At 40.5% G+C, this 13,829-nt stretch overlaps 3 protein-coding genes across 5 annotated transcripts in view; 1 reads left to right on the top strand and 2 right to left on the bottom strand.

The window, feature by feature from the left end:
* Positions 1–3,735: 3,735 nt before the first annotated feature.
* Positions 3,736–9,077, bottom strand: LOC106525279 (prospero homeobox protein 1). The gene is made up of 2 exons (XM_014019455.1): positions 8,701–9,077; positions 3,736–4,353 (listed from the first exon to the last, which is right to left on the bottom strand). The coding sequence occupies exons 1-2, from the start codon at positions 9,022–9,024 to the stop codon at positions 4,186–4,188; spliced, it is 492 nt and encodes a 163-aa protein (XP_013874909.1). The 5' UTR covers positions 9,025–9,077; the 3' UTR covers positions 3,736–4,185.
* A 653-nt stretch (positions 9,078–9,730) lies between these two features.
* LOC106525278 (prospero homeobox protein 1) lies at positions 9,731–11,885 on the bottom strand. Of its 2 annotated transcripts, XM_014019454.1 has the most exons (3): positions 11,680–11,885; positions 10,290–11,567; positions 9,731–10,121 (listed from the first exon to the last, which is right to left on the bottom strand). In XM_014019454.1, the coding sequence occupies exons 2-3, from the start codon at positions 11,556–11,558 to the stop codon at positions 10,002–10,004; spliced, it is 1,389 nt and encodes a 462-aa protein (XP_013874908.1). In that variant the 5' UTR covers positions 11,559–11,567; positions 11,680–11,885; the 3' UTR covers positions 9,731–10,001. The 2 variants fall into 2 exon arrangements, with proteins under 2 accessions (XP_013874908.1, XP_013874907.1); XM_014019453.1 differs by having other exon boundaries at positions 10,290–11,885.
* A 776-nt stretch (positions 11,886–12,661) lies between these two features.
* Positions 12,662–13,829, top strand: part of LOC106525276 (dihydrolipoyllysine-residue succinyltransferase component of 2-oxoglutarate dehydrogenase complex, mitochondrial) — a 7,088-nt gene continuing 5,920 nt past the window's right edge. The window contains exon 1 of one of the 2 annotated variants that reach the window (XM_014019448.1): positions 12,662–12,840. In XM_014019448.1, the coding sequence (XP_013874902.1) occupies positions 12,778–12,840 (63 nt within the window). In that variant the 5' untranslated portion in view covers positions 12,662–12,777. The remainder of the gene's footprint in view (positions 12,841–13,829) is intronic. The other variant, XM_014019449.1, reaches the window with a different exon arrangement.

Genomic DNA, 13,829 nt, shown 5'->3' with positions numbered 1-13,829 from the left:
TTGGCCCTTTTGCCTTCACTCTACGATCCAGCTCACCCCAAACCATCTCAATTGGGTTCAGGTCCGGTGACTGGAGTCCAGGTCATCTGGTGCAGCACCCCATCACTCTTCTTGGTCAAATAGCCTTTACACAGCCCAGAGGTGTGTTTGGGGTCATTGTCCTGTTGAAAAATAAATGATGGTCCAACTAAATGCAAACCGGATGGAATAGCATGCTGCTGCAAGATGCTGTGGTAGCCATGCTGGTTCAGTATGCCTTCAGTTTTGAATAAATCCCCAACAGTGTCACAACCAAAGCAACCCCACACTGCCTCCATGCTTCACGGTGGAAACCAGGCATGTAGAGTCCATGGGTTCACCTTTTCTGTGTCGCATAAAGTGGTGGTTGGAACCAAAGATCTCAAATTTGGACTCATCAGACCAAAGCACAGATTTTCACTGGTTTAATGTCCATTCCTTGTGTTCTTTAGCCCAAACAAGTCTCTTCTGCTTGTTGCCTGTCCTTAGCAGTGGTTTCCTAGCAGCTATTTTACCATGAAGGCCTGATTCACACAGTCTCCTCTTAACAGTTGTTCTAGAGATGTGTCTGCTAGAACTCTGTGTGGCATTGACCTGTTCTCTAATCTGAGCTGCTATTAGCCTGCGATTTCTGAGACTGGTGACAGATGAACTTATCGTCTGCAGCAGAGGTGACTCTTGGTCTTCCTTTCCTGGGGCAGTCCTCGTGAGCAGCCAGTTACTTTGTAGCGCTTGATGGTTTTTACGACTGCACTTGGGGACACTTTCAAAGTTTTCCCAATTTTTCAGACTGACTGACCATTTCTTAAAGTAATGATGGCCATTTGTTTTTCTTTACTTAGCTGCTTTTATCTTGCCATAATACAAATTCTAACCGTCCATTCAGCAGGACTATCAGCTGTGTACTGTATTCACCTTCTGCACAACACAACTGATGGTCCCACCTCCATTTATAAGGCAAGAAATCCCACTTATTGAAGTGAAAACCATTTCAGGTGACTACCTCTTGAAGCTCATCAAGAGAATGCCAAGAGTGCGCGAAGCAATAATCAAAGCAAAAGGTGGCTACTTTGAAGAACCTAGAATATGACATATTTTCAACTGTTTCACACTTTTTTGTTAAGTATATAATTCCATCCATCCGTTTTCTGCCGCTTATCCGGGATCAGGTTGCGGGGGCAGCAGCCTAAGTAGAGAGACCCAGACTTCCCTCTCCCCAGCCACTTGGGCCAGCTCGTCCGGGGGAATCCCAAGGCATTTCCCAGGCCAGCCGAGAGACATAGTCCCTCCAGCATGTCCTGGGTCTTCCTCTGGGCCTCCTCCCAGTGGGACGTGCCCGGAACATCTCACCAGGGAGGCGTCCAGGAGGCATCCTAACTAGATGCCCGAGCCACCTAATCTGGGTCCTCTCGACGTGGAGGAGCAGCGGATCTACTCTGAGTCCCTCACGGATGACCAAGCTTCTCACCCTATCTCTAAGGGAGAGCCCAGACACCCTGCGAAGGAAACTCATTTCATTTGCTTGTATCCACGATCTCGTTCTTTCGGTCACTACCCAAAGTTTGTGACCATAGATGAGGGTAGGACCAACCGGTAAACCAAGAGCTTTGCCTTCTGGCTCAGCTCCCGCTTCACCACGACAGACCAGTACAGCGCTCGCATCACTACAGATGCAGCAACAATCCGCCTGTCGATCTCCCGCTCCATTATTCCCTCATTCGTGAACAAGACCCCTAAATACTTAAACTCCTCCACTTGGGGCAGAACCTCCTCCCCGACCCGGAGACGGCATGCTACCGGTTTCCGGCTCAAGACCATGGCCTCGGATTTGGAGGCACTGATCCTCATCTCGGCTGCTTCACACTCTGCTGCAAACCGCTCCAGCGAGTGCTGGAGATCACGATCTGATGAAGCCAATAGGACCACATCAACCGCAAAAAGCAGAGATGCGATCCTAAGGTCACCAAAAAGGATCCCCTCAACACCTTTGCTGCGCTTAGAAATTCTGACCATAAAAGTTATGAACAGAATCAGTGATAAAGGGCAACCTTGGCGGAGTCCAACTCTCACCGGAAACAAGTCCGACTTACTTCAGGCAATGTGGACCAAGCTCTGGCACCAGTCATACAGGGACCTAACAGCCCATTTCAATGGGCCTGGTACCCCATACTCCCAGAGTAGCCCCCACAGGAGTACCAGAGGGACACGGTCGAACGCCTTCTCCAAGTCCACAAAACACATGTAGACTGGTTGGGCAAACTCCCACGCACCCTCCAGGATCCTGCTGAGGGTGTAGAGCTGGTCCACTGTTCCAAAACCAGGACGAAAACCACACTGCTGTTTCTGAATCCGAAATTAGACTATCCGACGGACCCTCCTCTCCAGAACCCCCAAATAGACCTTACCAGGGAGGCTCAGAAGTGTGATCCCCCTATAGTGGGAACACACTGCGGTCCCACTTTTTAAATAGGGGCACCACCACCCCGGTCTGCCAATTCAGGGGAACTGCCCCCGATTTCAATGCGACATTGTAGAGTCATGTCAACCAATGCAACCCCACAACATCCAGAGCCTTAAGGAACTGCGGGTAAATCTTATCCACCCCCGGCACCTTTCCATCGAGTAGCTTTTTAACCACCTCGGTGACCTTGGCACCAGAGATTGGAGAGTCCAACCCTCCCTCCCAGCCATGCCTCTCCAGGTCTCACTGTCATTACCCACGTGAGCGTTGAAGTCCCCCAGCAGAACGAGGGAGTCCCCGTTACGAGCTCTCTCCAGCACCCTTTCCAAGGACTCCAAAAAGGGTGGGTAATCTGAACTGCTGTTAGGCGCATAGGCACAAAGAACAGCCAGGACCCGTCCCCTCACCCGTAAGCGGAGGGAGGCTACCCTCTCGTTCACTGGGGTGAACCCCAACGTACAGGCACCGAGATGGGGGGCAATAAGTATGCCCACTCCTGCTCGGCGCCTCTCAGCATGGGCAACTCCAGAGTGGAAGAGTATCCAACCCCTCTCGAGGAGACTGGTTCCAGAGCGGTGCGTCGAGGTGAGTCCAACTATATCTAGTTGTGACCTCTCAACCTCACACACCAGCTCAGGCTCCTTCCCCACCAGAGAGGCGACATTCCACATCCCTTGAGCCAGCTTCTGTAGCCGAGGATCGGACCGCCAAGGTCCTCAACCTTTGCCCAGCACACATTGCACCCGACCCCTACGGCCCCTCCCACAGTTGGTGAACCCATGGGAAGGGGGACCCATGTCTCCTCTTTGGGCTGTGCCCGACCGGGCTCCATGGGTGAAAGCCCGGCCACTAGGCGCTAGCCAGCGTGCCCCAACTCCAGGCCTGGCTCCAGAGTGGGGCCCCGGTGACCCGCGTCCGGGCGAGGGAACACTGAATACATTTATTGTGTTCATCATAGGGGTCTTTGGGCTGCACTTTGTCTGATCCCTCACCTAGGACCTGTTTGCCTTGGGTGACCCTACTGGGGGCATGAAGCCCCCGAAAACATAGCTCCTAGAATCATTGGGACACTCAAACCTCTCCACCACGATATATAATTCCACATGTGTTAATTCATAGTTATGCCTTCCGTGGGAATCTACAATTTTCATAGTCATGAAAAAAAAGAAAACTCTTTGAATGACAAGGTGTCCAAACTTTTGGTCTGTACTGTGTGTATATGTGTGTGTATATATATAAAAATACACACGCACACATATGTATGTTTAAATGTGTTAAAACTGAACCGCCTACAGTGTTTTTAGTCTATTTTACAGTATAAGTAAATGTTAAACAATGTCTACTTTGCAAGTAATCATGGATCCCTTTAAAACTAGGTCAGTAGATTAAAAACAAATGTGGGAGGGGCTTTCAAGATGGTCTGAGGCAAGTATTGTGTGTGGAGGTGGGCAACAAAATGTGTGGCCTACAATAGTTTTGCAAGCCACACAAAAAAGACTGGCCAGAAACACGCAGTATTTAGGGTCTACAACTTTAAATTGTACCAATAAAATAGCCTAATAACTTGCATAAATGCTGATGTTGGCTGCTTGTAAATGGTCAGTTTTAGATGATTCTTACATTTGAACTTTTTGATTTGATCACTTTTCAAGAAAGTAAGTCCACATTTTCTTAGCGTTTGTGGCAGACACTGTTCCTTGTTTGGTTTATTCAGAGTAATTTCTTTTAAATTCTGGGGGCACATCACTGTCCAGTTTGCAGATCACCTTGTAGATGGTTTTCTTCCAGGATGGATCATGATCTTTGCCCACCGAAATTGCGATGTAAAACTCCCTCAGTGTAATCTCAGCCACTTCCAGGAATCTCTCAGGGACCTAAGAATCCATTTGAGAAGATTGGGGTGAATAGAAGAGTTAGACTTTTAACATGCATTTTGTTCCAACTAATAGTTTGATGGATTGGCATCACATTTTAGATCATTACTTTCTGGGCCTGAATATCCAGGTAAGTAACAAAACAAGGCTGCCGAAGGACTGCTGCAAAAAATGAATAAATTCAAACCACCTTAAATATAAAGAATAAATCAATGATCAACACATGTGGTTCCCAAACTTTTCGTCTTCTGGCCAACAAAAAACTGGGGAATGGGCAACACTGAGTGATTTTTAAAAAAATCTAACTATAGACAAGTTTAACAATGGCATAAGATCAAAAGTGGTCTCAGTAATTATTAGCTTTTTTAATAGTCATTTTTGATCTGATGCTCTTTTTTGTGGTCTCCCAACATACCAGCAGGGTACCAAATCCAGCTTAAAAAATATTCACAATGTTCAACATAATGAATGTTGAGTATAGAAAGCATTATTTGGATGGTTGAAAGCAATTAGTTTTACAATTTGAGTGCAATTTCAAGTTCTGTATAAACTGGGTTCTGTCATTACCTGCTGGGTTTTACAGATTTGGCCTGTGTCTCCAAAAGAAAACTAGCCTAAAGGTATTTACCTGCCTGGGAATGTTTATTTAATGGTTTCACCAATAAGAATGTCAACTCCTAAACCAGTTAAACTATGGTATGAGGTTTACATGTGATTAATATACTTTTAGAATAACTTGACATTAGAAAAATTCAAGCAATTCTAAAAGTGTGGGGTGGGGGGTGTTAATTTATGTATACACCCACAACAATAATGAAGACAATCGTGATCATGTGTTGGCAATATTTCCCAAGACTCATTGGATGTACATTCACAACAGTTTAACTTGAAAAGTTGACCAAATTTTAGATGGTCGCCTCAGCTAAACTGCTCTTGGTAAACAAAAAATATCTGATTTTATTATTTTTACAAGTATTGAGCTAGAATTAAGTGTGGTAGTAGCTGAGAGTCAGCCTCGGTAAAAACACTGAGCAGATTCTGTGACATCTGTGTTAAGTCAATTTCAGACTTTTAAAAAGAGGGGTTCAGCTAATCCTTCAAGGTTGTGTGGAGTATCTATGAGCCAGAAATATGCACGTCTTTTTTTTTGCAAGTCCAAGTCAAGTCTCAAGTCTTTGGGTCCAAGTCAAGTCCAATTCTTTGACCAAAAATCCAAGACAAGTATCTTGAGTTGACCTCAAGTCCATGTCTAGTTGCATGTATTAAATGGCAGTTTGATCAAAGGTATTCTAACTAGATTATAGTCTATAATACTATATTTTAACAAAATATTAAAACATAGTATTACGTTTTAATAGTACTATTAAAACAATATTGTTTTAAAAAATACAGATAAGGTTAAGGTTGAAATAACAAGCATTTAGAGTATTAACTGTATTTTGCACTTGTCTTACAAAAATGTACTGTAATTATACTGTAATTATATCTTGCCATTGACAAAGAACAAATCCAACAAGTCTGCTACTGATTTTACAATAAAATAATAGAAAAAATATTTTTAAATGCGTAAAAGCATGCCAGTGAAGATGATGAACCAGAATCCTTAAAAGTAAAAGGGCTGCACAAGTCATCACAAAAACAAATTTTGGATTTGGACTCCACACTGCATTTTGCCAGTCTGTTGTCATGGCATTGAATAAATTCTCTGTAAGCAAAGCTTATAATGAATGCCTGCCATGCTGAAGCTCTGTCATGTACGGTACACGTCATTAACATTGGACGGTGCTGGCCCCTCCCATTTTCAGATGATGAGGGGAGAAGAGCATATGGAAAAATTATTCTAACTTTAATCAAGAGCATATATTTTCAATTTGAGAGCAGGAGTAAATGTCTTTGCTCTTAAAACTTTATGTATTTGTTCTCAAAGGAGTGGAGCATGGATGGGCATTGAGGGAGTGAGAATCGTGAGCTGGGCAGTGAAAAGACTTGCATTGTTCGAGTCTCGAACCACAAGTCAAGTCTAAGTCTCTAATAGTAGGGACTCAAGTGCGACTCAAGTCCAAGTCAAGAGTCCTCATCTTTGCTATGAGCAGTCAGTGTCTTACGTGAAGCAGTCAGATCAGTCTTATTTTGGAGAATCTGTCTAATTCTTGTTGGGGGAATAAAGCTAACAACTACCAGAGCAGGACTTTTAAAAAAATGTTCACGATTTAAAGCAACTCAAACACTTTCAGTTTGAGAAAATTTCTTACTTATATCTTACGTTTGTATGGTTAAATTAATGTTTTCTACACATACTGAAGCTACATTTTCTTTAGCCAATACCATGACCAAACGTGAGGAAACTGCTGAGTAGTGTTACATAAGAGAACAGGAAACAAACAAACCACACATAAAGCAAAGTTAGTGAAACAGAAAAGTCAAATTTATTAAATAAGTCTGTATGATATAAGATCCAAACTCTAGTTTCCTAAGTGAAAGTTATTTGTGGGAAATACTCATTCAACAAAGCCTTTTCTAAAAAATAAAATGTTTTTACTGTTTTGTTTTATCATTCCTACTGACAAAGATATGAAGCATCTTCCATCTGGGCAAAATGAGTTTTACAAAGTATTTAAAATAAACAAAATGGTGCTTTCTTAAAAGGTTTTGAAATCTCAGTCTACCTTCTTTTTCCCTTCATCAAACTGTACCGCAACTTTATTTCATTAATGTTAATTTTGTTTGAATTAGTAGTAAAGGGAAGCTAATAGTGTAAAACACGAATAGGAGATTTAAGTCAAACTCAAATCATAGCCTACAGTTTTTTATTTTTTTATTTTTTTACATTTCCCTGGTGAGGTATTTTTCTTAATTCAACTATTTCTAATGATTTTTGAAAGTATTGAGCTCTAATGTTAACTTGAAAAAGTTTCACAATTCCTCTTCCCACTCCGTCTAAAAAATATAGAATTGGATTTTATTTGCCCGTCTGGATAAATTTGCAGGAGGGGAAATTAAGTTTGGATAAACTTTAGTAATGTCTAATATTGCTCCAGTAGATGGTTCCTTTGTGTTTAAAAAACAAAAAGACAAATTAACTTCAATTTTTACCTTTCTTTGTTTTATCACTCAGGTTCCCAACTTCCAAACACTAAAACTGAATACAGATATATTTTATTCATATCCTGTTTATAGTGTCACTAATTAAAAAACACAACTTTGTTTATCTGAGAAATCTAAACAGACCCAGTAATGAAAACTAATTGTTTTATATATTTGTACGATGTGTGACATGTTGGAAAACTACTGTCTTGGCAAAAATGTTTGCATGGAATGTTTTCTGAAATATGAAAGCATTTTTCTTAACATACACCTCTTGTAGTAATTGTTTATCCTCACAAGAGGCATTGTAAAGCCTGTCAAGAAAAAACAAAAAGTGTGTTATCAGAAAAATAAGTAAAAAAAACCTTCCCACAACCAGTAATAAAACTGCACCACTGTACAAACTGAGTAAATTACAGAATGTGTAAAGAGATTTCATTACCAAAAATAAAATAAAAAAAATGATTCATAGAAAATCAGGATTTTCAAAATAAAAACCCTTTTAACATATGTTTTGACAAAAGTAAATCAACTTTAAATGAACTCTCGTCACAACTCAAGCGTTTGTTTTTTACACTTTGTAGAATAGACCTCTATTAAAAACCATGCACAGATGTAACGAGTGACCAATAGGGTTGATTTATGCAAAAATGTGAAAATTAAGGGGAGAAATCTGGGCTTTTTTCTAACAATCACACAAACATTTTGCTTTGCACATTAGGGTTGGGCAAAATTGGCAAAAAAATTAACCACGATTAATTGTTGTACTTAGCCGATAACGATTAATTTGACGATTAATCCCCTGGAGTCCCTGGACACCCTTATGTCCTAGTCACATGACCAATTTAGTGGGAAAGATTTGCTCTTCGTAAAAATCTGTTCCAAATTGTCAAAATCACAAACTTAAGGCTATACTTGAAAATTTAAATTGTGTTGATAGATAAATTACAGAACTTTTGTTTAAATGTTCGTCATATTTGAAGCGGAGAAGAGCACCGAGCGGACTGACCGGAGAAACTCCAGTCAGTCTGCCTGGTGGCATTAATCGTATTAATCGTCAAATGCCAAAAAATAATCGATGTTTTTCTGACGATTAAGTGCACATGATACGATTATGCCCAACCCTACTGCACATGTAAAAATATCTGAGTGACAATTCAGGACCCCTGCTTCTCAAACACATTTTTATAAAGGAACTATTGTTTATTGTTTTTTTCCAAACAATGTGTTTATCTTTAGAGACTCCCAATGTTCCCTCCTCACCTGGAAGTCGTTGGCTTTGTTGTAGTGCACGTTGAGAGCTCTGAAAAGTTCCGATTCTCTGTCCACAGTCAGGTCCCTCACGTCCGCCACACCTTCCAGCAGAGCGTTTCTGGCGAACTTCTCCATCTGGATGTAGTAGAACTCCCTGAAGTTACTGAACCACTTGATGAGCTGGGAGGTGATGCAGCGCGTAAACTGAGGACGATACACGGAGCAGGCAGGTGAGTGAGATGATGATGATGTTGTGGTGTTTATGTGAGACGAAAATGTGTTGTCTGTATTTGAAAAATTAAACCAAATAAAGTGAACAAACACTTTTGTCATGTTGTCTTTATATGTTGGGGTCAACCTGCATGAACCTCTTATAATCCTAACAGAACAGGTCTATTTAATTTTCTTTATACTGATGTCTTGTTGAGACACCGTTGTCTCGTTTGCAAGAAACACCCATCATTTAGCCCCTGTACCTTGTTACCCCAGCCAGTTTTAACATTTTGAAGTCAAATGAAACATCTAATTGGTCAATGCTATTTAAGAGGAAGGGAACTCGAATACTAACCAAGAAAAATGTAAAACAGGAGCCACATGATCTACAGTTTCATTTTCCTACCTTTTTCAGCACATTTGAACGCCTCACACAGCCTTATGTTGCCTCTACAGAAATAAGCATTTTTCACTCATTTTCACCCAAATAAGCACGTATTAAAACAGAATATTTTTAAAGCCTTTTTTTAATAATATGTTATTAAATATGTTGTAGGAAATTACAAAAAGACAGGTTTTTACCATAATGGAATATCATAAGGTAATTCAAACAAAGTTTTTTTTTCATTTATTTATTCTTTATTTTCACAAAAAACAGAAAAAAACAAAGGTTACAAACTGCATAAAAAATTGTAGTTTTGTTTACAGGTGCATATCAGAATAAAGGTATGAATAATGTCCCGCCTTGAAACAACAGTAATTTTTTAATGCACTAAACTGATGTATTTTGCTTATATTTGTGTTTTATGATGGTAGATTGTGGCGAGGACAACAGATGGATATGAAAATTGGCTTTTTATTAAACCTGAAACATGTAATACATGAAAAACTAGATAAATCTGTATTTTCAAGTGTTTGGTTCAAGAAACTAAGGTTTCCAATACAAATATATTCTTGTTTTTGCATGACAATGTTATTTTGTTCGTCATGGTACAATGTTGCGTTTTATTTATTTTTTTATTTTTTTGTTAATGTTATCGTGACTTAAAACAGCACAATTTTTTTCCCTATTGGTACATGATGTGTACCATTGATGGTCACTTCTGTTTGCTCACCTGCACATCATGGAAACACATCCTCAGAACCAGAGAGCTCGGGTAGCGAGTGTAGAAGAACATGAGCTTTGCTTTCTTTAGGTGGATTGTGGTCAAACACTCCTGAAATACACCAGAGTTGAGGAGAAAACACATTCTAAACCTAAAGGAATTTTTTTTGTTTTTCTTGTGGTTTTCTATGAGAGTTCAGAAAATCAGCAGGAGGTCATGTGAAATTACAAATATCAAGGTGACTTTAAAAGAAGATGTCTACATAAATCAAAAGGATACATTCAGCATGTACTGACTGGTTTTCTCCAGGTTGTCAGATTCCACCTTCACATAGGGGAGACTCGGGCTTTCCAGAAGTTGATCCATGGGCACGCTGTTTGTTTGGGGGCTCCTCACAGATCTGGAGTTGACCTTTGACCTCACTTTAAACGGATTCCAGTGTCCAACCTCGGAGCCTTCATCCTGCCAGCGTCTAAAAGCGATTTGATGCTCGGTGCTGTTGTGTCGCTCTACGTGCAGAGCGGACTCGTGGCGGGGGGAACTGGACTCGAGGACAAAGCTGTTGGTTGGTTCCTGGTCGAGCTTTTGAACTACCAGGGACAGAGCTTCAGTTTGGACGTCTAGCAGCTCTGCGCTCTCACAACAGGGAACTCTTAACTTGCTCTCTTTATACGCTGCTGCTTGAAGTGGCACACCAGTTTCTGAGTTTTCCCCGTGGCTCGTTGGTGTCTGTAAAAGTGGCAAGCTTTTGAAAACGGAGTCAACGCTGCTACTCACAGCTCGGGACAGTTCGTACTTCAAAATATCTGCCATCAGCTTGATTCGATCGGGTTTAGACTGAAAGTAGTTCACCAGCTTCACCTTCGTCCATCCTGGACTTTCTCTACTTTCAAACTCTGAGGCGGAATCACGACATCTGTCGTTTAGAGATGGTTCAGGAGAATCAACCCATCTCTGAAATTTCTCTTTGTTTGTGTCTTCAGTTTCTCCCTCTGTGTGACTGAGCTCCGTCCTTAGGTGCTGATGTTGACTTTCAGCTTTTCTTGTCATCTGGTTCTGACTCGAGCTCTCAGACCTGATTTGTTCCCTGTGTTTCTGGTGTAAAGGTTTGTGAATTCCTTCATCTTCCTGCATACAGTCAGACTGATTGAAGGGATGTGTTGTCACATCTGTGCATGTTATGCCTTTGATGATGTTTTCCACTCTGGCACGCTTGGCTTGGTGGCTGCTCTTTATACCCCAATCATAGTGGTGATGGTGAGAACCAGGTGGAGTTAAATGGGCAGCGCAGCTTTCTTTGGATGCATTGAGCTCCAGCTGGCTGGAACACATCAATCTCGAGCCAGTATTTTCATCACTGTAACAGGATTTATCCAATAGCCCTCTCCTATCCCTGACGCTTCGGTTCCCAGGTTCAGAACCACCTGATGCATTGAAATTTGATGCTGAAGTGTCCGGCAGAACGGAGTGGAAATGCTCCGCGGTGCAGCCATTGAAGCAAGCACCACTTGAAGAAAACATGGCTTTGCTCCAAAGACTGTGAGTCATATTTAATAGCTTTAAAAGAAATGTTCAAAGTTCTCATCATTAATAACACATAGATATTTTAATTTCTGCAGAATATACTCAGTCACAAAGCTATATACATTAAAGCAGCTGAAACACTTACCTGCTGCCTGCAGTGAAGCTGCAGTCCTGAAGCTTGAATAACAGGAGGACACAGTTATTTGTAGGGAACCTCCAGACCCCTAAACATCCAGGAGGCGTGGTCTAAAATGACAGCCAATCCCATACATGCCCGCTATAATTTATTTTATTAATTTATTTATTTACTGTTTTTTAACCAGGCAAATCCCATTGAGATCTCTTTAAAAGAGGCCCGGGCCTGAAGGCAACCTATTGTACATGTTTAATTATTGTACATGTTTTATAATAATGTGACAAGCCTGATTAAATAATTTAACTTTTAGAATAAATTATATATTTTAATATGAATTAATTAGATGCATTCATTTGATTAGTTTATCTCAGACACTACTTTTGTGGAAAACGGAAGGTAAAAGTGAAAGTTTTAATAATGGTAGTCAAATTAGGCAGAATGGTACAGTCCGGTTATCGTGATTTTTTTTATTTTGTTGACAAATTTACATAAATTACATAATTTCCGTTTTGTCTCTATAAAAATACTAACGTGATACAATACGTAGTGAAGTATGGTTAACATTATCACCCCACGCCGTACTGCGAACCTCCCTCTTGTTTCTTTGCAGTGGTTCCTTCCAGAGTGGGAGCGACCCCGGACCGGTGTTCTACTGAACAATGTACCCGGTCCGTGGGAGGCGTATTTGAATGCGTTTGTACACTAATAAATTCAAAATGGCACGATTTTAATATCAGAACACGATTATTTATACTCTTTTTGTTGTATCTAAATATTGGAGATGATTTTCTTAAAAGGTTAGGGTGTTTTGTTTTCAAGAAAGTAAGTAAACAGCCATTTGGGGCATTAAAATATCATTCAGTCGTCTAAATGAGGAACAATAAAGTAGTTGTTTTTTCACGAGTGTTCAAAAACACTAATCATATTGTCATTCATCAGATTCACTATGAAAACTGCATTTAAGAGCGCTTGCACGAAAGGGTGTTTTTCACAGCAGGGATACGCTTTTCGATATAACACCACTTAGCGGCGCGCTCCCGTATCCGCTGCCTTCAACTCCGGGCAAGGGGCCAAAAAACACAGAAAAGGTGGTCACCTGTTAACAAGATGCTGTCACGGTCCCCATGCGTGTACCGCACGCTTGGCCGTTCTCTGTCAGCGGCGAGCCAGGTAGGTGGGAAGGAAAGTGGCGTTTCTGCACATTAAAGAACCGGTTAGCGTAAAGCTAACAGCAGGCGGCCTCGCGCGCACTAATGGAAAGAGTCAAGTTTGCCAAAAGCTCAAATCAGTTTGTACCCCTAAAATGGTTTAAGACAATTTGTGTTTATAGTCACTGAGCATGCTTTATCAGTCAAACTGTTTAATTTGACTATCAAAGAAAGCAAATCTCTCCTTAGCTTAGGTTTTATATTTTATTTGTCTTTATGGTGAAGCTTAATGATTATCTGCTAGAACAGTAATTGCATATTTTAGACACTTAGGTTTGGCTATTTTATTTGTTTATATATCGATTAGTTTGATAAAAGACATTGAGTTAAAACAAAACAAGGTTATTTGACCCTTTTTTATTCAGTGGTTCCATAAGTTTTTTTGTTTAATTTCAGTGAATTGTTTTTAATTTGTGCAAATTAACTGTCCTCAATGTTTGCTCATAACCTGATGAACTTTGTATTATTTTTGTCTGTTTCTGCTCACTCCACTTTCCTCAGACATCTGACATTTTTATGTCTCCACAAAACAAACACACACACACACACACACCCTTGGATGACTCATAACATCATTATGATGCAGCTCTGCCACAGCTTCACCACTGGAAAATGAATTAGTTTAACTGACTGTTCAGGCTTTGAAGGATTTTAGATGGGCAGATGTAAAATATTCTTACCGTTATGTTAGCAGCATTCTCTTCTAGCACCATCTGATCTGTTATTTAATAAATATGTCCAGCTATTCTGCTGTTCAGTGAGGCATTCATGGAAAAAAATGTGTTTTGTCACAACCATAGCTTAGCAAATCAAGCTAATCTTTAGCTAAATGGTTCACATGGCTTAATATTAATAGTAAATCATCAACATTTAATGTGTATATTTTTAGACCTGGATGGATTACCTTTTGTGTAACGGTATATAGGTGTATATGTATGTATGTATGTATGT

This window comes from Austrofundulus limnaeus, unplaced genomic scaffold (genome assembly GCF_001266775.1).
Source record: "Austrofundulus limnaeus strain Quisiro unplaced genomic scaffold, Austrofundulus_limnaeus-1.0 Scaffold222, whole genome shotgun sequence".
Lineage (NCBI taxonomy): Eukaryota > Metazoa > Chordata > Actinopteri > Cyprinodontiformes > Rivulidae > Austrofundulus > Austrofundulus limnaeus.
Note: the sequence above shows the minus strand (reverse complement) of the source record. Positions and strands in the feature narration are given on the sequence as shown.

Bases quoted from the DNA above. Each gene is read 5' to 3' on its own strand.
- LOC106525279 (XM_014019455.1), bottom strand. From the start codon at position 9,024: ATGACAAAAGTGTTTGTTCACTTTATTTGGTTTAATTTTTCAAATACA. The intron at 4,354-8,700 runs GTGAGGAGGGAA...ATGGATTCTTAG, and splicing joins ACAAAGCCAACGACTTCCAG to GTCCCTGAGAGATTCCTGGA.
- LOC106525278 (XM_014019453.1), bottom strand. From the start codon at position 11,558: ATGACTCACAGTCTTTGGAGCAAAGCCATGTTTTCTTCAAGTGGTGCT. The intron at 10,122-10,289 runs GTATCCTTTTGA...GGTGTATTTCAG, and splicing joins CCAGTCAGTACATGCTGAAT to GAGTGTTTGACCACAATCCA.